Source organism: Prionailurus bengalensis, chromosome C1 (genome assembly GCF_016509475.1).
Source record: "Prionailurus bengalensis isolate Pbe53 chromosome C1, Fcat_Pben_1.1_paternal_pri, whole genome shotgun sequence".
Taxonomy (NCBI): Eukaryota; Metazoa; Chordata; class Mammalia; order Carnivora; family Felidae; genus Prionailurus; species Prionailurus bengalensis.
In genome coordinates this window covers 119,375,934-119,401,714 of record NC_057345.1, presented here as the reverse complement: position 1 = coordinate 119,401,714, position 25,781 = coordinate 119,375,934, and the positions used below count along the sequence as shown (strand labels likewise).

Here is a 25,781-nt window from a genome sequence, read left to right as displayed (position 1 = left end):
TAGCTCACAACTTAATCTGGGAGCCCGGGAGTTGCTCTTTGGAAATGTCCTCCACGGTGCCCAGCTGTAGCAGCCCAAACCTTTGAAGCCAGGCTTCATGCTTGAGTTTCGGAAAACAGGTTATTCCCATTCAAGTGTGGCGAACCAGTTTGATGGTCGACAGTTCTAGAAAGGCCTTACTTGTGTGAAGGACTGTATTCAACTAGTGGTTGGGCTGCTTCTGTGTGTGTCCTCCCCCAACTGCTCTGCGCAGGAGCAGAGACTTCATAGTAAGTGTCTGGCCCTCCCAGGAGTCCACACTCATTTGGAGGGTCCTTGAGGATGGATTTGCTGTTACTGCCTCTGCGCCATTTTACAGATGGGAACACTGAGGCCCATTGAAGGGCAGTGGGCAGTGAGCAGGGTCACCCACCAGGCAAAGCAGCAGAGCAGTCGGGAGCCCGGGTTCTTGTTGGGGTGCCCGTACTTCCCTCTTTCCTGGACTTGCTCTAGGGTAAGAACCTCTTGGAGAGAGCTTGTTAAACATTTTCAGGCTCCAGCCCAGACATACAGAATCCCCCTTGTGCTGAACGGAGGGTCGTGCGCAGTAACTGTGTGAACTAGACTTCTGGGTGCTTCGATGTTCCCACGAAGTGAGCTCAGGAGACCCAGCCCGCACCCCACCTCTCCCCGCCACCTTTTCCGGGGAGCTCCTCAACAGGGATCCAGTGGCTAGGAAGCTCCTCTCTCCAGGCCAGCTGAGAACTCACCTCCCCATTGAGGAAGCAGTACAGGACGGCCACCACCAGGCCCTGCGGGGGGGGGGGGGGGGGGGAAGGGGGTGGCAAGACAGCAGGGGTCAGTGCAGGTACTCCTGTACCCAGCCTCCCTTCAGCTTCCCCCCCACGTCCTTGAATTGCCAGCCCCAGGCTCACTTCTCCCCAGAAGGCGTCCCAGAGCCTTCTCACACCTCTCACCTCGGGGAATTAGGGCTACCTCCTCTGAGCCCCTTACTGTACCCCTGGCTCTGCTGGCATCATCCAGCATAGACTCAGCTCCTTGGGGCAAGAGCAGGACCCCTTTTGTCTGTGAGCCCAGTGTCCAGCGTCGGGCATTGGACACCTGTGGTTCCAGCAACCACAGAGTAGAAGCTGCTAACTTGGGCCCGTGGGGACCAGGCCAGTCCCCTGAGTTAGTAAGGCGGGCCATCTGGGAGAAGCAGAGACTGGTGGCGCCCAAAGCACACTGTCCCTCAGGTAGGGGGAGGGGCCCGCCCCTGCGAGACCCTGGGCCTGGTGCGGGCTCATGTTCAAGATCAGCTGGAAATCCGGAGGCGGTCCACCACGGCCAGCTCTTCACACTGAAACACGAATGTGTGAATGTGAAATCAGCAAAGCCCGCGTGCTGGTGCTGGCCTGCCAAAGGACCTCCCCGTATTACATCTCCTTGGTTAGGGGCCTCGGGGCTGTATGCACTCTATGTTCTCTGGTGTGATGGAGGTCTGTGCCTGTCAGGACCCTTCCTCACTAGTATCTGCAGCTTCTGTTTTCCCAGTGGTCCTGGCACGGAGCTCGGCCAGGGACTCCAGTCTTGAGATGCAGGGTTCGAGGCCAAGAGGCCTGCTGGGGACCATAAGCCAAGGGCAGGGTCTCTGCAGTGCTTACGTCCTGCTCACCTCCTGAGGGACCCCTCGGGTCAGCCTGCCCTTCCTTCTGCCCTGCAGCTTCCCTGGCTGGTGGGCACCCTTCCCCTCAGAGGTCTGCGTGCCATAGCGCTGACCTCAGGGGGGCTCCCCTCCCCTTCCCGGTCCCATCCAGACCTGCCTTTACCTACTTACCACATTGGAAAGGACCCCAGAGGATGATGAACCAGCCCAGCTATGGTGGACTTAATACATACAATGGCTCAGGGCTGTTGGCATTTTAACAGTGACAAAACTCAAGGATTTGCTTTAGAATATCAGGCATCGGGGACTGCTACGCAGAACGGAGACCATTTGGGGGAAGTGGGCGGCAGGAACGCCTACTCAAGGCTGCCGTTTCCAAATTCTGTAGCACGTTAGGATCGCCTGGGAGCTTTTGCCTAGGTTACCCCAAATCCGAATGCCTGAGGACGGATGATCTCAGACTGGGGCACCTGGGAGGCTCAGTCAAGTGTCTGATTCTTGATTTCATCTCAGGTCATGATCACATGGTGAAATCAAGTCCCGTATTGGGCTCTGTGCTGGACATGGAGCCTACTTGAAAATCTGTCTCTGAAAATCTGTCTCCTTTCTCTGCCCCTCCTCCACCCCTCTCTCTGTCTCAAAAAAAAAAAAAATCCCAGGTGGTTCTCCGGCATTCTCACCTGGGAGCCTCTGTCAGCAGATGGAAAAGTCAGGCTTTAAGGTGAGACAACTAGATGTGGAGTTGTCTGACCTACATAACCGTGGGGTTCTGGGCTCTAGGGGCTTCATTGAATCCTTGCCAAAGCCCTAGGGGGGAGGGGGAGGACCCCGATTTTACAGGTGAGGGAACTGGGTCACAGGGGTTTAGGCAGGACTGGCCCCGTGCTTGGCCCAGAGCCGGTGGTCAGGCTGCTGGCTGTGGATGGCGCCCACCTCATGGGGCCCAAGGGTGCCTGGGCCTCCAAGATCCGGAGACACATTTTCACAGTTCAGGTGAGGGCCAGAGCCCCGGGTGAGGGAGAGTGAGTTGTGCCCCAGGTACATATAGGGCAGGCCTCCTACAGCCAGCGAGTTTAAGAAATTCCACAGTTTTGGGGGTGCCTGGGTGGCTCAGTCGGTTGAGCGTCCAGCTTGGGCTCAGGTCATGATCTCGCAGTCTGTGAGTTCGAGCCCCGCGTCGGGCTCTGTGCTGACAGCTCAGAGCCTGGAGCCTGTTTCAGATTCTGTGTCTCCCTCTCTCTGACCCTCCCCCCGTTCATGCTCTGTCTCTCTCTGTCTCAGAAATAAATAAACATTAAAAAAAAATTGTTTTTAATAAAAAAAAAGGAATTCCACAGTTTTTATACAATCATTAAAAATGAAGTCTTTGAAGAATTTTAGTGACATGGAGGCAACAGGAAGATAGAGAATTAGAACACACAAGATAGGACACCACACATTAAAAAAAAAAAAAGGGAAACCACACATAGCATGACCTCAATTATATAAGCTGTGCGTACATAAGTGTCTTCCTGGATAGAAAAGAGACTTTAAAGAAAAGAAAAAAAAAAAAAAGACGTAGAAGTAAACCCACCATCATTTTTAGCAGATTATTTCTGGGGCCATGAGATTATGGATGATTTTTTTTCTTTTTTAATGGTTCCTTATTTTCCAAATTTTCTACAACTCTTATGTGTACAATCAGAAAAAGCCAGAAGTATATGACAGGGTGCCTGGGTGACTCAGTCGGTTAAGTGTCTGACTCTTGATTTCAGCTCAGGTCACGATCTCACGGTTCGTGAGATCGAGCCCCGCGTGGGGCTCAGTGCCGACAGCACAGAGCCTGCTTGGGATTCTCTCTCTCAAAATAAACATTAAAATAAAAGTATATGCCGTTGATAATGTATTGTGGTTCTGTGTGTGTTCGTTCAGCCCCTGTCTTTTAGAGATTCGGACTAGAATATTCACCTTTGAATAAAACAGTCTTTGATTTGATTAAAATGAGGGGGGACATGGAGGAGGAAGCAGCTGGGGACAGACATGAAACATACCCGCCTTGAGTGGGCAATGACTACATGGGGACTCACTATCTACTATTCTCTTTAACATATGGAAGAAACTTTCTATAATATAGAATTTTTAAAATATATACATTATATAAAATACACATGGGTAATAGATAATCAAGTGATATATGTTTGTGTGTGAGCAAAGTTTAAAAAAACCTTAACGATCCATTTTCTTTGTCAACATAGAATGTTTCTGTGAGAACATTCTGAAAGTGCTTTTGGGTTTTCTCTTGACAAGCCATTTCCTTAGAGAGAAACCAAATGGCCCAGCCCCAGCCACAAGCCCCAACTCCAGGGGACGGGAAGTTCCCTTTCTGTGCAGGGAGGCAGACACGGGTATCTGTGCTCTCAGTGAGGTCACTACCCACTTCTGGAAGCCAGGTCATGGCCTTCCACCCATGTGGACCTGGAATCCCCCACCTGCTGAATGGGCCATTGTGAGCCCAGCCTTCCCACACATTACAAGAGCAGGTGGACACGGAAACTCTGGATGAAGAAACGAAGAATGTGGATTACATAAGAGGCTGGGTTCTCTGGAGCCTGGGGCACCGGCAGGGAGCTCTGGGCAGAGGGGACAGCCCTGGGGTAGGGTCTGAAGGCAGGGTGTGGAGAAGACCTGACTCTACTCAATGCCGTGTGCCCAGTGATGTGTCCTCCCCGGAACCTGAAAGTGACAGAAGAGTGACCCCGGCCTCACCCACCCTGAACTGAACTCAGGCAACAAGGGAGACTCTGAGCCCCGTCCTGAGACCAAAGCCTCCCCAGTGAAGAGGACTTTGCAGGATAATCAATCTTGTTGCGGACAGGCTGGCTTCTTTAGGAAAATCCACTGGGAGAAATTTCTCTCAGGCCCTGAAGCCTATAATCTCTCTAGGCTCTTCCTGGGAATTTGCTTGTTTCCATTGCGGATATTATAAATCTTAGAACAGACTGTGTTTCTGTTTTTGCTCCGGCTACTGGAAATCCCTACGTTCTCCCACCTTCCTAGCACTCTCCTGAATTTGCTTCTCTGTATGAACTCAAATTTTGGTTTTTATTTTTATTTTTTTCACTGATCCTTCGCTACCTTTTTTTTTTTCTTTTCTTTTTTTGTCCTCTGTATGGTTTTCCTGAAAGCTACATCATATTATTTTTGGAAGGAGACAGCTATGAGTAAACAAAGTAACACTGTGATGTTTGGGATTCATGTTAAGAGTCCTTCTGTCTAAACACGTTTACTGTTTTGTTTTGTTTTTAAGCCTCACAACATCTCGAATGAATAGGTAGGTGCTTTCTTCCCTCACTTTCTCTCTTCCTTTTTTTTTTTTTTAGGTTGGGTATTATTCTCAGTAACTTGTGTAGGCATGCAAGTTTCAAAGAGTCAAATGATTGCTGTCACAAAACAACAGCAGCCTCCTAACACCCCTGCCCCCCATTTCCTGTTCCTCAGAGGCAACTACTTGGAATTCTTTTCACTGGTTCTGAAAAATATGCTGATGATGCTACTTCTGGATTTTTCGGTTTGGGGCATTTTTTATGGACTTCCCAGTATGAAGACGAAGATACTATTCTCTTTCAGATGCCCTCTCCCTCATTCCCACAATGTTCCTCTTCCTGCCCTGCTTTTTGATGGCTCAGCCATAGCCCTCAGCACTAAGGCTATTTTGACTACATATAAACTGTGGAGAGGTGTGCAATGCAGTATGTGGGGTTATTTTTCCCTTTCGTCTTCCCTGGAGTCAGTCTCTCTCCTTAGTTTTACCTCCCACCCCCATCTGACTGGTAGGGAACTTGGGTCCCACAGCACAGTGAGGTCCTGCTCAGCTTCTCTTGCATGTCAGCCAAAGCAGGCACCCCAAAACCCCCTGCTGGACCCTTCTGGGAAGACCTGGCTTGCCGCCTCTGTGGTCTCCATTTCTCTTTAAGGAAAGAGAGAACTCCCGAAAGTCACAGTCGCGCGAAACTTACCTGGAACGAGCCAAGGGCCAATTCAAAGAACAGCTGGACCTCCATGGCATCTTCTGGGGAGAAGGCGAAGATGATGTAGTGGACTCCGAAGAGGGGGATCAGCAGGAGGGTAGACTTGGCCAGGCGCCTACAGACACAGACCCAGACCCGCTGCGGTGTCCTGCCCCCTTCCCCTAGGGCGCAGCTCCACACACCCAACCTGCCTGACTGCAGGAGGCCAGCGGAGGGCCCCCCCCCCAACCTTTGTGGTTTGACTTTTCATTCTAGAGAATTTCTAACTCCCACATACCCACCACCCATGGCCAGTCCCCAAAATACCTGATTACGCACCCCTATCGGGAAATAACATTTGGACACAAACCCACCCAAACAACTTTATTATTTATAAATGATGTGCATGTGTTATTTAACATATTATTCACAAAGCCAGGATTCTTTTTTTTTTTTTTTTATAATAAATACCTATAAGGAGATGTGCTTTTTTTTTCTTCCCAGATTAGGGTCGCTACATTTAGCAAATAAAAAATACAGGATGCCCAGTTCAATTTGAATTTCAGATAAACAAAGGATCATATTTTTTTGAGTAAGTAACTAAAACACTATTTGTTGTTTATCCAAAATTCACACTGAACTGGGCATCCTGTACTCTATCTTGCAGCTTTATCCTGAATCCCCGGCTCCAGCTTACTCTGGACACCACTGCTCTAAAGATGTCCTGGAGAATCTGTCACCAAGTAATCCAACTCACTGCCGGATTCTCAAAGCTCAGAACCTCACAGAGAAACCCCTTGCTGGACACTGATTTGTCTTTAACCGTTCTCCAGCCCCAATTCATAAATTGAAGCCCTAACTGCAGGACCTCAGAAATACCTATCTCTGCTTGCAGATAGGACCTAAAAAGAGGTGATTAAGTTAAAAGGAGGTTGTTAGGATGGGACCTTAGTCCAATCAACTGGCGTCCTTTTAAGAAGAGGAAGAGACACCTCTGAGCACAGACAAAAGGACCCAGGGAGAAGGCAGCCATCTACAAGGCAAGGAGAGGGGCCTCAGAGGAAACCAGTCCTGCCGGCACCTTGACCTTGGGTTTCCAGCCTCCAGAACTGCCAGTTTCTTTTCTTTAAGCCACACAGTGTGTGGTTATGTTATGGTAGACCTAGCAAACTAATACAGCATCTCCCTTCAACATCTTAAAGGTTTCAGAGTATTTCTGGATCACATATCTTGAAAATCTGATGAAGGCCATTCTCCCTTGAACAATACACAGACCTATATTGATGTCCCTGAAGCCGGTCCCCGAAACCCATCAGGAGAGTCCCTGGCGTTGCCCCAAGCACAAATCTCTGCTTCCTGGGATCCTGAGAGATTTCTCATCTTCCCACCACTGGGGCAGCCTTCTCAGGCTGCACAAAGGACCCATCCCACCCCCCACCCTGCCCCCATTCCTATTTACATTTGTAACCTCCCAGGAACTAGGTCCAGTTGGGTAAACAATAGGTGCTCAGGAAATACGTGCTGACTGAGCAAGCCTTGTCTTTGCCTTCCACTTACTTATAATGGTTCGCTTCATTTCCTCTTGTCTCTTGGGTTCTCAGTTTTCTCATCAGGATTCTTAGGATGTTTATAAAAAGGATGAAATTAATCTGTAAAACACAAGACAGAGGTGGGGCTGAAGGTGATCGCCACCCCTCCAGGCCCCTGACCCCTGGACCTGAGGGCAGAGAAGGCACTGCAGGCCACACCCGAGATTGCACCACTGTGCCTCCCCTCACCTGCCCCACAGTCCTGGGGGAGCAAACCTATGGGAGGGGATGACTGACCCGGCACCCGCTCCTACCCCCCGGGGCTGCTGGAGCTCTGAGGTCTGCTCAGTTGCCATCAGAGATTATTCACACTGGGGGTGCATTGAAACCCCTGGGGACCTTGTTAAAAGGCAGGTTTCAAGTGACCTGAAAGTCTATATTTCCATCAAGCTCTAGATGATGTCAAAGCTGGTCCTCGACTACACTTTGAGTAGCACGGCTTTCTTCCAGCAGAGGTTTTGTTGTTGTCATTTTAATGTTTATTTATTTTGAGAGAGAGAGAGAGAAAGCTCAAACAGGGGAGGGGCAGAGAGACGGGGTGAGAGAGAATCCCAAGCAGGTTCTGCACTGCCAGTGCAGAGCCCGATGTGGGGCTCGAACTTACGAGCCCTGAGATCATGACCTCAGCCAAAACCAACAGGCAGATGCTTAACAACTGAGCCACCCAGGTGCCCCACCAGCAGAGGTTCTTAAGGTTTAGGGTATTGACTGGGGGGTGGGGGTGGGGTCCCAAGGCTATAGGTCAGTAAATCTGGGGTGGGGCCCAAGAATTTGCACTTTTAACAAGCTTCCAGGTAATGGTGAAGCTACCGGCCTGGGGACCATACTTTGAGAACCACTGCCTCAGAGCCTTATAGCCTCACTTTGCAGTTCAATCACCAACTCCAGGAAGCCACCCTTGATCACCTCTCTTTTCCTGATATATTGCAGTGAGGGATCATGTCGCTGTGTAAGCACTTGAAATGTTTGAAAGAGGACAAACGCATGCGTCTGCCAAACTTGTGCGTGTCCACATATCCGCCAGTCCCAATCCCAACTTCCTAAAGGACAGGAATGTAGTCTGTTTATTTCTCTTGGTGTTGCCTTCCCGGGGCCCAGTGCCAGAATGTTATAAAGATGCCCACACGGTGGTACCTCTCCTCCTCTCTCACCCACCTATGGGCTCCAGCACCATTTACAGAAGCAGGGATCAGTGGGCTCGGCCAGCCGGGCACCCTCATTGTTCACACAAACAGCCTGGGGCCTGGGAATGCTGGCCACAAGACAAGGATTAGAGGCCTGTCAGGACTCCTAGCCCAGCTGCTTCTTCAGGAATATGCTTCTCAGCTTGTTTGTTTATGCCTCTTGCTCAGAGCTGGCTATGCATGGTGTATATGAATAAAAGCTTTTTTTTTCCATTTATTTTTTGTCTTAGAGTTGGATTCAATCTAATAGGAAGCACTGGAAAGCAAAAAAAAAAAAATTCTCTAAGATCCCAAGAATGAGTCCCAAATAGTGAAATTCCAGGCCCTGTGACCAACTGGTTGGGAGGTTTTTATTTTGTTTCGTTTTGTTTTTTTAAGTTCTTACTTAAGTAGTCTTTGCACCCAATGTGGGGCTCAAACTCATGACCCTGAGATCAAGAGTCATAGCTCTTCCTTTTTTCTTTTTTTTTTAAGATAAAACCTTTTATATTTTTCTTTCTTTATTTTTTATGTTGATTTATTTTTGAAAGAGAGAGAGACAGAGACTGAGCATGAGTGGGGAGGGCCAGAGACAGAGAGGGAGACACAGAATCCAAAGCAGGCTCCAGGCTCTGAGCTGTCAGCACAGAGCCCGACATGGAGCTCGAACCCACAAGCTGTGAGATCACGACCTGAGCCGAAGTCAGACACCGAACTGACTGAGCCACTCAAGTGCCCCATTCACATGCTCTTCCAATCGAGCCATCCAGGTGCCCTTGTTGGGAGATACGTTGCATCAGGAGTATCCACCAAACATTCAATCACTAGACAGACCCAGTCCCATGAAATCTGCCAGGACACTGGGGCCCACTGTCCCTCTGCTGGGGCTCTCCTGGGCTGGGCTGTCAGATTCCCAGAATTATAGCAAGGAAACTGGCCTAACTGAATGAGGAAATGCCCTCCTGTGGGAATATCATGCAGCACATTGGTTCATTAGATAATTTCAAAGGACATGGGACACCTCCCATCTCTTGCTAAGTGAAAAACCAAACTAGAATACAAAACTATATTGAGCATTTTGAAACAAGTATGTTTTCCTCAAAGAAAAAGGAAAGAAAAGCACATGTGTATTCACTGTGTGTATCTAGGTGCTAAAAGTACGTGTGATTTTATTCCCTTTTGAAAAACAGACTTTGTATCTTCCAACTTTTCTTTTTACATGAAGTCTATTATTTAGAAAAAGGGGGTGGGCACACCTATGTGGCTCAGTCAGTTAGGCATCGACTCGTGATTTTGGCTCGGGTCATGATCTCCCAGTCGTGGGATCAAGCCCCGAGTAGGGCTATGTGCTGACAGCATGGAGCCTGCTTGAGATTCTTTCTCTCCCCCTTTCTCTCTCTGCCCCTTCCCCGTTCACGCATGTGCACTCACTTTCTGTCTCAAAATAAATAAACAAGCTTTTAAAAAATGCTCAAAAGGGGCACCTGGGTGGCTCAGTCAGTTGCACCTACAAGTTTAGCTCAAGTCAGGATCTCATGGTTTGCGAGTTCGAGCCCCGCATCGGGCTCACTGCTGTCAGCCTGTCGGCACAGAGCCCTCTTCGGATCCCCTGTTCCCCTCTCTCTGCCCCTCCCCCCACCTCCAAAAAAATTTTTTTTAATGTTAAAAAAGAAAAAAGGAGGGAGGTCATGGGATGGCGGGATGGCTCCCTCCCCCCAACTGCCCTTAGAAGGTCACCAGCCAGCCAGTGGAAGAGGATGGGCTGCTGCCCTGTGTGGCACCCCCACCCCGCCCCAGAGAGCCCATGAAGGGCACTTCCTGTCAACTGGTCCTGTAGCCATGGGGTCCCCCTGAACCCTGCGCCCGGCTGAGGGGCTGATTCCATCCAGGAGACAACCCGAGGGTGTCCCCCGTCCTCTGTCCCCCTATTTCATATCCACACCCACAGGCTCAGCTCCAGGGCTCTCAACCCTGACTGCAGAGTAGAAGCACCTGAGCACTTAAACCAGAGATTGGTGTCCGGGCCCCTCCCCAGAACAACGAGAGCAGAATCTCTGGTCCTCAGTATTTTTTTTTTTTAAATGTTTATTGATTTACTTTGAGGAAGAGACGGGGAGAGGGACAGAGACAGAGTGGGAGAGACAATCCCAAGCAGGCTTCGCCTGTCAGCGCAGAGCCTGATGCAGGGCTCCAACTCACAAACCGTGATTATCATGAGCTGAGCTGAAATCGAGTCGGACGCTCATCGACTGAGGAACCCGGGCGCTCTGGCCATCGGTATTGTTAAACAGCTCCCAGGTGATTCTGAAGGGCATCCTAGTTGAGACCCTCTGGGGTTCCCTGTCCCTAGGTCACTCTTGTATCTCCTCCCCGCCCCTCCCAACAGCACCCTGGGGGCCCAAGACCATGCCTCACTCAGCTTTCCTCAGCTCCCTGCCTATGATCCCAGCTCAATGATTCTTCCCAGTAACAAGGGGATGCCTAGAAAACAGATCAGGACAGGACCCAAAGATCTGAAGGGGGGGGGTGGTTTCAGCACAGAGCCAGCCAGGTTAGGGCAAGGAGCTCGGCTAATCACATTTCAGTGGCTACTCACAGACCAAAGGGAGTTATGTAACCTCCTAACTGCCCCTCCCACTTCCATTCTCTGGGGGGCGGAGCTTCTAGACCCTCCTGCAGCCGCCAACCTCTGGAAGTTCTGTGGTTGATCCCTCCCCACACCAGGAGGGAGCCCTGTCTCTTGGCCTTTTGTCCAGGCCAGTCACTGTTGCCCTCTCTCCCACTGGAGCCCAGCTCAGGAAGATGGCCACTCACCAGGATGGAGAGGATCACAGGCCCTCGAATGACCCACCAGATGGACGCGTTGGCGTTGATGTCCCAGCACCTGTGGACAGCCAGGCTCCGTTAGGCGTGGAGAGCTGAGCTGACCTGGAAAGGCTAGTCCTCTGAGGAGCCCTTGGTATGAATGGCCCATGCTGGTGACCCTGTGCACTGCGGCTGTGTGCCCAGTGCTATCAGAACCGACTCTCCCCTCTGGCTCAGAGCACGTCTGAGGCTGACGATGCCTCCAGAGAACTCGCCTGTGGCCCCCAGTTTGAAAAACAGGCCTCTCCTAGATAGCTCCCAACAAGTGTCCATCCTGTTCGAAGAGCTGGATGATATAAAATACTCTCCTGTTACCTCTCCTTCAAGCAGCTTACCCAACATCTTCCAGAAAGTGCCTGCTGATGGCCCACGAAGCAACAAAAACAGCTGGGGAACCTGAAGAATAAAAGCAAAGGGAGGGACGGGAGAGAGGGGACTCAGTTTTCAACACCCGCACAGGGACAGGACAGTTACCCCAGCCCAGTAGTGAACAGGTGCATGGAACCCCCTAGGAAATCCTGTGCAAATGGGTAGCCTCCTGCTTCAAGGGTGGCAGGGACGCCCTGGGAACTGAGGACGCCCTGGGCATCAGATGGATCCTGAAGGCCACGAGGGGCTCCGGGGCTCCTGGGAGCCCGGGCCAGACTCAGGAAGGCCTCTGCCGGGAAGAGAAGGCTGAAGTGATGGTCTACACCTGTGCTGTTAGTGGCCACTCGCCACATGTCGCGAGTGAGTACCTGATTCGTGGCTGGTCCCGGGGGAGATGTGCTGTAAGTGCAAGACACCGGATTTTGAAGATTTGTAGGAATAAAAGAATGTGAAGTGTGTTAATTTTTATGTTAATTGTATGTTGAAATGATAGTATTTTTACACTGGGCTAAATGAAATATATTATTACGATTAATTTCACCTGTTTCTTTTTACTGGGTTTACTGTGGCTACTGGAAAATTGCATTTATTTTTTTAAGTTTATTTTGAGAGAGAGAGAGTGGAGGAGGGGCAGAGAGAGAGGGAAAGAGAAAGAATCCCAAGCAGGGAAGCCCGATGCAGGGCTTGAACTCCCAACCCGCGAGATCATGACCTGAGCCAAGACGGACACTTAACCAACAGAGCCACCCAGGTACCCCTAGAAGATTTTCTGTTATATATGTGGCCCATTCTATTTCTTTTTAAGTTCATTTATTTTGAGGGAGAATGAGGCAGAGGGGCAGAGAGAGAATCCCAAGCAGGCTCTGTGACTCAAGGCTCGATCCCACCATCTGTGAGATCGTGACCTGAGCTGAGATCAGAAGTCGGATGATTAACCAACTGAGCCACCCAGGCGCCCTGGCTCGTTCTATTTCTAATGGACATGCTTGTCTGCACTTGAATGGCAAGAGCCACGTCCCCAGGCTGCGCGGCTTCCAGACCTCCAGCAGCCAGGTTTATACCCTAGCTCCAGCCCTCCACACACACCTCTACCCCAGGGCAGAGATCAAAGGAGTTTTCTCTGGAGGAATCAAACAGCCCCAGACAAAGGGCCTACAGATGGTGATGCTGGGGACCCCCCAACACAGCGGCCACTTCCAGGCCAGTCTCCCTGAGAGACACACCATGTACGTACCCCCCACCCCCACACCCACCCCGCACACAGGGCCTTCAGTCAGCTCTGAAGTGACTCATTCTTTTTTTTTTCTAGTGTTTTTTTTAAATGTTTATTTTTATTTTTGAGAGAGACAGAAGGAGAGCAGGGGAGGGCACAGAGAGAGGGAGACACAGAATCTGAAGCAGGCTCCAGGCTCTGAGCTGTCAGCACAGAGTCCAACATAGGGCTGGAACCCATGAACTACACGATCATGACCTAAGCCAAAGCTGGATGCTTCACTGACTGAACCACCCAGGCATCCCATTCTTTTTTTTTTTTAAGTTTGTTTGTTTGTTTATTTGTGTATTTATTTATCTATCTGTTTATTTATTTAGAGAGAATGCAAGCAGGGGAGGGGCAGAGAGAGAGGGACACAGAGAATCCCAAGCAGGTTCTGCACTGTCAGCACAGAGCCCCGCTGGGGGCTCAAACTCATGAACGGTAAGATCACGACCTGAGATCACGACCTGAGATGCTTACCCAACTAAACCACTCAGGTGTCCCTGAAGTGACTCATTCTTAAACACGAACAGTCAAGGTCACCAACATCTGAGGAAAGCTGATTACATCAAAGGCAAGGACCAAAACACTCAGAGAGAAGGAACTCAGAGGAAACAGACCATGCAGGCTGCTGGAGGAACTTGAACAAACAACTCTAGGGAATATCATCAGAGAGATAAGAGGAAAGATCACCTCTGCGGGACCCAAACAGGATGCTGAAAACTGGAAGCATTCCAAGAACAAGGAAGAGGGCTTAGAAATTGAATACATGATAACCGAGATTTAAAAAACCCACAGATGGGTTGGAAGATAAAGACCAAGAATCGCCCAGAAAGCAGAACACAAAAGGAATGTAATGAAAAGCAGGAGGAAAGAAACGAGAAACTCAGGGGTCCGTTTCAGGATGTGTGCCATCTGATTAAAAGTTTCAGAAAGAGAGGATAAAAACCAAAGGGAAAGAAATCAAATAGGTGATGTTAAGAACATTGTCCAGGAAATGAAGGATGTGAGTTTCCAGATGAAAGGACCACCGGATGTCAGCAAAAAGGATGAAAGCAGTTCTCGTGGGGACACATCCCGAGGGCGTTTCAAAACACGGGGGACAGAGAGAGGCTTCTGTAGCTTACAAAGGGTAAAAATGCTCAGGAAACAGAATAATACGGCACATTCTATACCCAGCTGCCCAAATAGAAGGCCTCCAAAATTCTGGGGGGAAATGATTTTTCAGCCTAATTTCTATGCCTGGGAAAACCACAAGGTAGGTGTGAACGTTGAAAAAGATATTTTCAGATATGCAATGCAAAAACGTACTTTCCACGCACTCTTTGTTAGGTACCGGAACACGCGCCCCAACACAACTAGGGAGCAAACCAAGGGGAGGAGACAAGAAATAAAGGAATAGGATTTGCTGAGGAAGATGAAGGAAATTCTCAGCATGAGAGCGAGGGAACTAAGCAAGTCTAAAGAACCACCAGCCCAGATAGAGCAGGAGGGCAGAGGCTCTAAGAAGAACACCGGTGGGTCTATTGGGTTGAATAGCATCCTCCCCAAATTCATAACTACCCAGAACTTTGTAGGGTGACCTTATTTGGAAATAAGGTCTTCGTAGGTGTAATCAGTTAAGAAGAGGCCATACATGGGGCGCCTGGGTGGCTCAGTCGGTTAAGCGTCCGACTGCGGCTCGGGTCACGATCTTGTGGTCTGCGAGTTCGAGCCCCGGGTTGGGCTCTGTGCTGACAGCTCAGCGACTGGAGCCCGCTTCGGATTCGGTGTCCCCTGTCTGTCTGCTCTTCCCTTGTTCATGCTCTGTCTCACTCTGTCTCTCATAAATAAATAAATGTTTAAAAAAAAATTTTTTTTTTAAAAAGAGGCCATATGTATAAGGATATGACTGGCATCCTTACAAGGAGGTCATGAGAGACACAGAGGGAAAGGACACATCGAGGGAAGAAGGCCACGCAAAGATGGAGGCAGAAATTGCAATGATGCAGCCACCAGCCAACAAACCACCAAGGACTACCAGCAACAACCGGAAGCCAGAAGAGAGGCACGGAGCATTTCAGAAGCAATCAGCCCTGCCAGAACCTTGATTTTGAACTTCCGGCCCCCAGAACTGCGAGAGAATAAATGTCTATTGTTTCAAGCCACCAAGTTTGTGGTAATTCGTTAGGCAACCCCTAGGAAACGAATCCAGCAGGAAGAAACCAAACAAATAGGAACTAATAGATTTCCTGTTGGCATTGGTTGAGTTGGAAAATAGCATTAGAGGGTTTTCAGGTTCTGGTGGAGAATTTAGGAGAATTAATGACAGCAACCCAAAACAAATAAATCAATTAGAAGTGACTCCACGAAGGGGCGCCTGGGTGGCTCAGTCGGTTAAAACGTCTGACTCTTGGTTTTGGCTTAGGTAATAATCTCGTGTTTAGTGAGTTCGAGTCCCATTTGGGGCCTGGACTGGCAATGCAGAGTCTGCTGGGGATTCTCTCCCTCTCTCTCTTTGTCCCTCCCCTGCTCATGCTCTCTCTCTCTCTCTCTCTCTCTCTCTGTCAAAAATAAATAAATAGGGGCGCCTGGGTGGTGCAGTCGGTTAAGCGTCCGACTTCAGCCAGGTCATGATCTCGCCGTCCGGGAGTTCGAGCCCCGCGTCAGGCTCTGGGCTGATGGCTCGGAGCCTGGAGCCTGTTTCCGATTCTGTGTCTCCCTCTCTCTCTGCCCCTCCCCCGTTCATGCTCTGTCTCTCTCTGTCCCAAAAATAAATAAAAACGTGGAAAAAAAAATTTTAAAAAATAAATAAATAAATAAATAAATAAACTTAAAAAAAAAGGGACTCCATGAAAAACAAAAGGTTAAACATTGGAAGTAAAATCATTGTACATCACTTGGCTCAAGAGTAAACAACACTTACACAGACATAATGATATATACATTAACTCGAACTTAACCAAAAACTAAAAACTAATGGTAGGATGGAGAACTTTATATCCTTATCTTCCATCCTAAGGAGGCAACCGGTAACACCTCAGATGGACAAATCAGGAAAACAGCAGAATCTTGTTCAGAAACATGATGAGAGTGAACATTAGAAGGACCAGCTAAGGAATCTTGAGGGTGTTACTTCTGCGGAGCAGAAGTGGGGGCAGAAGACTGCTTTTTTTTCACCCTATTTAATTCCTTAAAGCAAGTATGTGCATGACTTTAACAAAAATAACACTAAAAAAAAATTCCCTGCCTTCGGGTGCCTGGGTGGCTCAGTCTGTTGAGCCCCTGACTTCAGCTCAGACTATGATCTTGCCGATTGTGGGTGCGAGCCCCACATCGGGCTCTGTGTTGTGGAATCTGCTTCAGATCCTCTGTCTCCCTCTCTCTCTGTCCCTTCCCCGTTTGCACTCTCTCTCTCTCAAAAATAAATAAACATTTAAAAAAACTTCCTGCCTCAATTTTGAATGCTTTGGGCAAAAACATGGGTTCTGAAAGGCTTCCTGTTCACTGCCTTCCATCTTTAACAGAGTTGGTGGAAAGCGGGAGAACCGATAATGCCCTGATTTAGGGTTCGTAGTGTGGTCCCCAGACTAGCAGTATCAGAGTCATTCGGGGACTCGTTAGAAATCCAGAGTCTCAGGGGCGCCTGGGTGGTGCAGTCGGTTAAGCGTCCGACTTCAGCCAGGTCACGATCTCGCTGTCCGTGAGTTCGAGCCCCGCGTCGGGCTCTGGGCTGGTGGCTCGGAGCCTGGAGCCTGTTTCCGATTCTGTGTCTCCCTCTCTCTCTGCCCCTCCCCCGTTCATGCTCTGTCTCTCTCTGTCCCAAAAATAAATAAACGTTGAAAAAAAAAATTAAAAAAAAAGAAATCCAGAGTCTCTGGCTACACGCAAGGCCAACTGGCTCAGAGGCACAGAACGTGGGGTCCAGCCAGCTGGGTTTGACACACCCTCCATGTGACTCTTGATATTGGCTCCACTTGGAGAACCACCAGCTCAGTGAGTGGGAGCTTCGTTCGTCCCCATAAAAGCCAGAGGTATGGCCCTTTTCCAGGCACAGACTGACACCCCAGCCACCTTGCGAAAAGTAAAAGTGTCGGCTAAGTCAAAAACTTCAATAGCGTTCACTCCTTCTGATTCAGTGATCCTAATTCTAGGATTCCTTATGACACATGGAAATAAGCTTTGCCCATAAAAGTATTCATCACTGTGTTACCTATGATGGTGGAAAATCAGAAACAACCTAAATGCCCACATGATAGGTATTGGGTTAAATACACCCATAGACTAGTTAAAAATGTTTATCGGCAGAGGCGGAAGGATACAGAGCATGCTTACATGTTAGTGGAAAGAAGCAGGATTCAAAATTCTCCATACGGCATGAGCACAACAATGTGGCGGGGGTGGGGGGGGGTGGTGGGGGGGACGGAGGAGGAAACATAGTCTGGAAGGAAACCCTTCCAAAGTGTTCAATAGATGGGACCGACGTTAAGTTTTTTTCTACTTAATTTTTTTTTTCTTTGCAAAGTCTTACAGTGAGCGCGTGTGTAACTCATTTAAGCAACCTATCTCTGGGGAGACAAGTTGGCGGACAAACTGAGAAGGGGCCACTGCTTTTGCAAAAGAAAGGCTTCTCCCAGTTGGAGAACTTTAGACCTTCGTGAGCCCCTTCAGGGTGTCCTTAGGGCTGTGCAGGCAGAGAGGCGGGGAGGGGAGGAACCCCTGATTTATGTGCTGTTCCACCCCCAGGGTCTGGCATATCGTAGATGCTCAGTAAATATTTGAGGAAGAAAGGGGGGCTTTCTAAAAACTTGTGATGGAGATGTCACAATGCAATTTTATCTCCCCACCAGACTGTGACTGACTCCTTTGAATGATGGAACTTCCGTCTACGGCCATACCACACTGAACACGCCTGATCTCATCTGAATGATGGGACTTTTTTGGTTTGGGTTTTGTAATCTCTAGAAGCCCCTCTGAACACAAAGAAGTGGTCAAAGAAAGCTGAATAAATTATGATCCTGATATTATAGATAATGAAACTGCCCATGTTCATATGGCAAGGTCATGGCAGATCTGGGCATCAAGGTCAGTGAACTAGGTTTTGAACTGGGTGCTTTTTGGGGGGCAGTCAACTGCATAAAGCAAGTCCCTGGTCCCCCAGCACTCTGGGACGACTGGCCTATGCAGAAATCCAAAGATCTGCAGAGTCCTCCCTACAGCTCCCGCTGGCCAAAGGTCATGTGCTAATTAGGCTGCCAAAGTCTACAGGAGGGCTCAGCAGTTCTAGCTCAGATGACTTCCCTGATGTGAGGAGATAGAGCCTCTGCCTGTAAGGATTTAGACAAGCAGAAAAGACAGCATTCCTGGCAGGGGCACTTCTTAATTAAAGGCACCAAGAAGAAAACAAATGAACTTAATGGCTGGTACACATGACTATCCTTGTAAGCATGTGAGGCACTCAGAAGAATCTGGCGATCTTTCTAGAACCCAGTGGGTAACTTACATATGTTTATCAAATGAACAGTTGATGGATGGTTCGGGATGGATGGATGGATGGATGGGTACATGGATGGATGGATGGATGAATGGATGGATGGATGGATGGATGGACAGACGGATGGACAGATGGAGAGATGTCCATCAATGGCAGAATAGGAGTTAAGGGGCTCTGGAAACAGACAGGCTTTGGTTTGAATCCTGGCTTTGCCCTTGTTTGCAGTGTGAGCTGAGGATATTACCTCATGTCCTTGAGCCAGGTTTCTTTGAGAAGCTTCTGGAAGTTGTGTCAATAAAATAATGCATGTAAAGTACCGCGCTCATAGTAAGTGCTCAAGAAATGGGAGTTATCATCTGCATTGGTCAGAAAGGGAAGGGGGAAGAGATTCGATGGAGGCTGAGTTGGCTGTCTTACTACTATGTCGTCTCCTTCCTACAAAGGAATCCTGAATTTCCTTTGGGAAGCCATGTGGTTTGAGTAGCTTAAGCCAATCAGTGTATTCCTCAAGTCAGGGAATGTGTATGAGACAAAGTGGTCCAATCAGGGTGAACCTCAGAGTATTTGCTGCGAATGCTGGGACACGGCCTTTTGCTCTCCTTAGAGGTAACAAGGAAGCTGGTAGCCCAGAAGCTGGGAGCACCAGCCTAATGACAAAGCTGATGTTCCGGAAGGCAAAGTGGAAAGACACGAAGAAATGTTGTTGAGCTGCTGGATCCAGCCTCACCTGAAGTTGGTGACCCCTGGACTTTCATTCAGACAGATAGCCAATTAATTTCTTTTACGTTTAAAGCTGATCTAAGCCAGATTTTCTATAATCAAAAGTACCCTGATATAGAAAGGAAGCAAGAATGAAAATATATGAATAAATGTCTAAGGAAGATGAAACAAGGGTGGGGGGTATCACATTGTAAGAGACTTTGGATGGCAGAAATTGGGGCTAAATTTTAGCTGTTAATTCCCACTTGACATACAAACAAACCAAAGCCAAGGGGTTAAACAAGAAGCAACTTGCCGAGGGGCGCCCGAAAGGCTCAGTTGGCTCAACAGCCGACTCTTGGTTTCGGCTCAGGTCATGATCTCATGGTTCGTGGGTTCGAGTCCCGCGTAAGGCTCTGTGCTGACAGTGCGGAGCCTGCTTGGGATTCTCTCTCTCTCCCTCTCTCTCTGCCCCTCCCCTGCTCTCTCTCTCTCTCTCTCTCTCTCTCTCTCAAAAATTAACATTAAGGGGTGCCTGGGTGGCGCAGTCGGTTAAGCGTCCGACTTCAGCCAGGTCACGATCTCGAGGTCCGTGAGTTCCAGCCCCGCGTCAGGTTCTGGGCTGATGGCTCAGAGCCTGGAGCTTGTTTCCAATTCTGTGTCTCCCTCTCTCTCTGCCCCTCCCCCGTTCATGCTCTGTCTCTCTCTGTCCCAAAAATAAATAAACGTTAAAAAAAAAAAAAAAAAAAAAATTAACATTAAAAAAAAAAAGAAGCAGCAGCAACTTGCCTAAGATGACACAAGTTAGCTAACTTAACGAAGTGTGGGGCTGGAACTCAAAACCAAATCCTCTGACTCAGTGCCCTTTCCCACATACACACAGCCATTATACCTACGGAGAAACATACCCCATCCGAGGGCAACAAATCCCTGGAGGCACTTCTTTTCTGAGAAGAAGGAGATGACGAGGAGCGTGTGAAGGTAGAGGCCTTCCACCAGCAGCCAGGCATAGTTGGCCATGATGCAGTATTGGAAGAAAGCCATGACCAGCTTACAGCCCACCTGGACAGAGAGAGGCAGGTGAGCCCCCGGCTGGGTAACCATGGGCTTCCCTCTGGTGGCCACCCCCAAAGGAAGTGACACGGTATGCCGCAGACCTAGTCCCTGAGGTTCATGGCCATCCCCTGTGGCCTTCCATTATCGGAAGACCAGGCCCACAGACTTCTCTAGAGGGTGGAACTCAACATGCCAGCAAGCTCAGTCAGAAAGGTTAATGGGCCATCACAGAAGCAGGAACTACATTCAAATTCTGGAACTGGCTGCCAGTTGTAAACCTGTGTCAGATGTCGCCCGACTCCCAAGTTCCTCATTTGCAGATGAGAAAAGAAGCCTGGAGAAGGAAAGGGATTTCTGAGCAAAGGGTTAACAAAATCCTTTCCATGCTGTTTCCCCAGAAACGGTTGAAGGGAGGTACCAATTATGTTAGTGGGCAACACTGACGGTGAAAATGGCCCCTGACTGGCACTCTGCATCTGTTCTGGAGACCTCTAAATACCGGATGGGGGCACTTGATTCAGTGACATTACAGGCTTGTCTCTTGCCAGGATCACTGGAAGCTATGCCTGGGGGGATGTGGGGCACGGGACTTGGGCGCCAGCAAGGAAACCATTCCCACACTACAAGGGTCCCTTTCCTTTCACTGAGCTGTCCCCTGGGGAGAGGACAGCTCCTGGAATGGCCCGAGGGCTGCTGCATGGACTGCTTCGAGGTCACATCCACAGAGGAGAGGCACCTGGTACTGTCCTGCTGGCCAGCTGTGGTTCCTGCCTTACGGCCACCCACAGACTCTGCTTCTCAGAGGTTCCCATGCTTGGCTCACGAGTCTAATGTTTAGTAGAGCCCTAGAAGCTTCCTTGCGGGGCATTGCTGGACTTCCCCGGTGCTGGTCAGTGAGAGGGTAGGGTCTGAATTTAAGTCTTCTGACTCCCACACTGGTTACTCTTACTTCAGCCTGCCAATCTCCCTAAGGGACAGGGCCCTCCTGCAGGGACGGCTCAGTTTGAGTCAAAATACACACACACACACACACACACACACACACACACACACAACTACAAATAGTACAAACTTAACAGATCTGTTAAGGAATTACAGATGTGAGTGGTGGGAAGTGACAGGCAGGTTGACTGAACCAATCTCAACCTCCAATCCCTTTCTCTCTTGTTTGCCTCTGCTGTGGAGACTATGATGGTAAAAAAAAAAAAAAAAAAAAAAAAAAAACCTCAATCTCCCAGCCTCCTTTGCAGTTAGGTGTGGTCACATGACATGGTTCTAGCCAATGAGATGTAGATGGGTGTCTTGGGGTGAGGATTCTTTCCCACCATAAAAAGGCAAAGCTGCCCAAAGACAAAAAAAAAGTTTCATCTTGACTCTTTTTTTTGTGCCTGGAACATGGATGTGAAGCCTGGGGTTGTGGCAGCCGTATTGTAAGCATGCAGTGTAAAGCATGGAATCAAACATGGAAGAGCAGAAAGAGGGAAAATGACTGGGCCCACCATGGCATCATGGAGACACTGTGCCACCTCTAGATTGCCCATCTGTGGACTGCTTATGTGGGAAACAACTCCTGTCTGTTTAAGCCACTGATGTGCAGTTTTCTGTTATATGCAGCAAACACAGAGAGATATTGCTAAGAAATAAGGCTCTCTAAGCACTCAGAAGGAGAAAAGTGTTAGACTTAGCAAAACAATTGTTGTACTGCAGACCTGTGTGTGCAGACATACAGGCATACGCTCATACTTTTCTTTCTACCACCAACCTCAACCCTCTTTAAACTTGACCATCTCTCTACCGTTAGGACTCTGCAGATGAAGGGAAAAGACAAGCCTTGCTATACATCTAATTGCCACAGTGGCTAATCTACTCCTGGATGCTGGGAGTTGAAGGGCAGCCCCCAGGGGCTTCCTGACAAACTGCTCTCATACATGACCCAGACCTTGCATGGGGAGACATGGGACTCTCCCCAGACCTCCTGGCCCGGCTCCAGTACTGGGCCCTCTACGAAGCATTGGGTGCAGCCTCGCAGGGACCTTCGGGAAGGGCAAAGTGGCTACCACCCTCTCCGAAGTCAGGCTGGGAAGAGCAGGCCGGCCTGGCCACACCCCAGGGCACGCAGGCATGTTACCCTGTGGGCATCACAGTGAGCGACATCGTCCGAAGAGAAGAGGACCGCGTCCTTGATGAAGTTGGACAGGGCACGCAGGATGAAGGACACAAACAGGTGCATGTGGATGTAGTTGCGGGTGCAGTGGAGCCTCCTGGAGGGAGAGAATGCAGGGCCATAGGGGCCGGAACCACAAGGGCTGTACAACCTCGAGCAAGCCTTTTCACCTTCCAGGGACTTTGTTTCCTCCTCTGCTGGAGGGGTCAGCGTCGGTTGCTTGCTCCTCGTCTTCTGGTACGAGAACCACACTCTCTTATGGGGAACCCACTGCAGCTCTGGGTGGGGGCGACTCCACCCCCCCACCCTGTTGACAGACTCGACCAATCACAGTACTCCACCCCTGGCTCAGGTTGGGCATGTGATCCAAGCACAGCCGATGAGAACAACCCCCCTTCCCCCCAGGACTTTTCATTGCATCTAATGGAGAAGAGGCTCTCTTTGTCCTGGTGTTACCTAGCTGGGGGAAGGTGCCCCTGCAGAAAGCCTGCCTGAGGATGTGGCCAACGCAGACTGGAGAAAGGGAGGGAGACACATCTAGTTCTGCTGATACATTTGACTGCCTCGAGCCGGCCATTCCTAAAGCCAGAGACCCCCGAACTTGTCAGTTATGTGTGCCAGGTCACCTTTGCTTTCTTAAACTGTTTTTTTTTAATTTTTTTAATGTTTATTTATTTTGGAGACAGGGAGAGACAGAGCATGAACGGGGGAGGGTCAGAGAGAGAGGGAGACACAGAATCCGAAACAGGCTCCAGGCTCCGAGCTGTCAGCACAGAGCCCGACACGGGGCTCGAACTCGCGGACCGCGAGATCGTGACCTGAGCCGAAGTCGGATGCTTAACCGACTGAGCCACCCAGGCGCCCCTTCTTAAACTGTTTTAAGGTGGATTTCTGTTTCTTGTACCCAAGAGTCTGGCTAACATACTTGTAAAATGGGGTGATAATACCTACCTTAGAGCATTGCGTGAAAATCAGAAATAGTACATGTAAAGCAACTGTGCGTCACGTTCTTAGTTATATATACCGAGTCAATGTTGAATGCATAAAAGAATGAACAAGGTCTCAGAAACATCAATGTTTTGCCACAGGTAACATTTAGATCAAGGGCTAACAAAGTGGCCCACCCAGACCTTCCTTTCTCTTGGCCCGAGCAACTGAAAAAGACCCAAAATCTGTGTCTGCGGAAGGCTGGGGAGACAGAGCTGGCAGTGTGTTCTCACCGGAAAGCACAGAGGACGCTGAGGGCAACCAGGAGCATCACCAGGGAGGAGCTATAGCCCACGGTGTACATGACCTTCAGCTTCAGCAGGTACTCGTGCTGCAGAGAGAGGCACGCATCAGTCCCAGCCTGAGTGCACCTGCTCAGGCTGCTTGAACCGTTCAACTCTTAATGCTGTGCTGATCCGACTCCACGGACATCAATTCACAGACTCGGAACACCTTGGCTTCAGTAAAGATCTTGGGGATCATCGGATGCCAACTCAAACTTCTACCCCGTGTATAGGACCCCTTACCCCCACCCCGAATTCAACCCTTTGCTGGAATACCTCCAAGGATTCAGTGCTCACTGCCTTTTGAGGAAGTCGTCTGGTATACAACAGGGCAGAATATTAGATAGTTTTTTCTCATGTGAGACTAAAACCTATTTTAAATTGCAGCTATCTGTCCCAATTCTGCTTCTGGAGCCACTTAAAATAAACTGAATTTGTCATGTACCTAAGACCTGTCATTATTTTTTTAATTGTTTTTAAAAGGGTTTATTTATCTTTGAGAGACAGAGCGTGAGGTGGAGAGGGACAGAGACAGAAACATAGAGAGAGAGGGAGAGAGGGAGACACAGAATCCAAAGTGGGGCTCCAGGCTCTCAGCGGTCAGCACAGAGCCCCACACTGGGCTCGAACCCATGAACCATGAGATCATGCCCTGAGCTCAAGTCAGAAGCTTAACTGACTGAGCCACCCAGGCGCCCCTCTGTCATTATTTTTTTTAAATAAACTTTTCATTTTAGAATAGTTTTGGACTTATAGAAGAGTTGCAAAGATCTTAGAGAGGTCTGTCATTTCTTAATACAGCTTTTCTACCCTCTCATCTCTCACATGTATTTTCAGCCTTACATTTTTCCTGTGTCTTCAGTATCTTTCCATAGTCCTTTATCCTTCTGCTCAATTAATATGCTCCAGTTTGTCAATGCCCTTCCTAAATAAGACACCCAGAACGGACAGCTGGAAAGATCTAGTGTATTCTCTGACCAGGAAGGAGTAGGATAGGACCATCACCTCCCCGGACCCATACACTGCACTTCCACTAACACAGCCAAGCAGGCATTTACTTAACGTAGCCAACAGCCCCTTCACATTACTGACTCGTCTTTGATTCAGAAAGATCTCAATGGAGGGGCGCCTGGGTGGCTCAAGTTGGTTGAATGTCCAATTCTTGATTTCCGCTCAGTCCATGATCTCATGGTTCATAGGATCGAGTCCCCATGCTGTCAGCACAGAGCCTGCTTGGGATTTTCTCTCTCCCTCTCTGTCGCGCTCTCTCTCTCTCTCTCTCTCTCTGCCCTTCTCCTGCTCATGTGCACACACACGCTTTCTTACTCCCTCTCTCTCTTTCAAAATAAATAATAAACTTAAACAACACAACAACAACAGAAAAGAAAGATCTCAATGGAATGGAAGAATGTGACACATAAAGATCAATTTAAATTTTTTTTTTTTCAACGTTTTTTAATTTATTTTTGGGACAGAGAGAGACAGAGCATGAACGGGGGAGGGGCAGAGAGAGAGGGAGACACAGAATCGGAAACAGGCTCCAGGCTCCGAGCCATCAGCCCAGAGCCCGACGCGGGGCTCGAACTCACAGACCGCGAGATCGTGACCTGGCTGAAGTCGGACGCTTAACCGACTGCGCCACCCAGGCGCCCCTAAAGATCAATTTAAGACCTACATCTTTTAGGTTCAAAAAAATAAATTGTACGACACTCTGAAAAAGAATCAAGAAAAAAATTTAAACCAACAATGCTGTACTGTCTATTGCCAATCAAATTAACAAATACTTAATGATAATAATACTCTATGCAGGTGAGGGTGTAGTGGGAGCAAAAATTGCTTCAATCTCTCTGGAAAGCAGCATGTATCGAGAACCTTTGACATAGGCATTCTTTTTGACCTCCCTTCTACCACTAGGGATTAATTCTAAGAAGTAAGCACAAATGGAAAAGCATATTTATGTATCAAGATGTTTATCACAGAACGATTTGCGATGAAAAGGACTCAAATGTCCAACAATAGAACAATTAACTAAATTATTTCAAATCAAATTATTTTAACGTGACTCCACCATTGAAATGCAGCTTACCAAGGGTTTTAAACGAGGTCAGAATGTGCTAAGAGTGTAATGTTAAGTGAAAAGGCAGAGTACAAATTTTACATGTACAGTGTGATTCCTGCTATATGTTTAAAAAAAGTGTTAGGTTGCATTACATGAAATTGCCCTTTTTTATAGATCAAATTGCCCT

General features: G+C 48.8%; 1 protein-coding gene across 1 annotated transcript in view; it reads right to left on the bottom strand.

The window, feature by feature from the left end:
- SCTR (secretin receptor) overlaps window positions 1–25,781 on the bottom strand; it is a 78,427-nt gene that overhangs the window by 800 nt on the left and 51,846 nt on the right. Inside the window, exons 5-12 of the mRNA XM_043576580.1 lie at window positions 23,485–23,582; window positions 22,229–22,361; window positions 19,953–20,106; window positions 11,584–11,644; window positions 11,198–11,267; window positions 7,189–7,280; window positions 5,641–5,767; window positions 750–791 (exon numbers count right to left, since the gene is read on the bottom strand). Coding sequence (XP_043432515.1) covers window positions 750–791; window positions 5,641–5,767; window positions 7,189–7,280; window positions 11,198–11,267; window positions 11,584–11,644; window positions 19,953–20,106; window positions 22,229–22,361; window positions 23,485–23,582 — 777 coding nt within the window. The remainder of the gene's footprint in view (window positions 1–749; window positions 792–5,640; window positions 5,768–7,188; window positions 7,281–11,197; window positions 11,268–11,583; window positions 11,645–19,952; window positions 20,107–22,228; window positions 22,362–23,484; window positions 23,583–25,781) is intronic.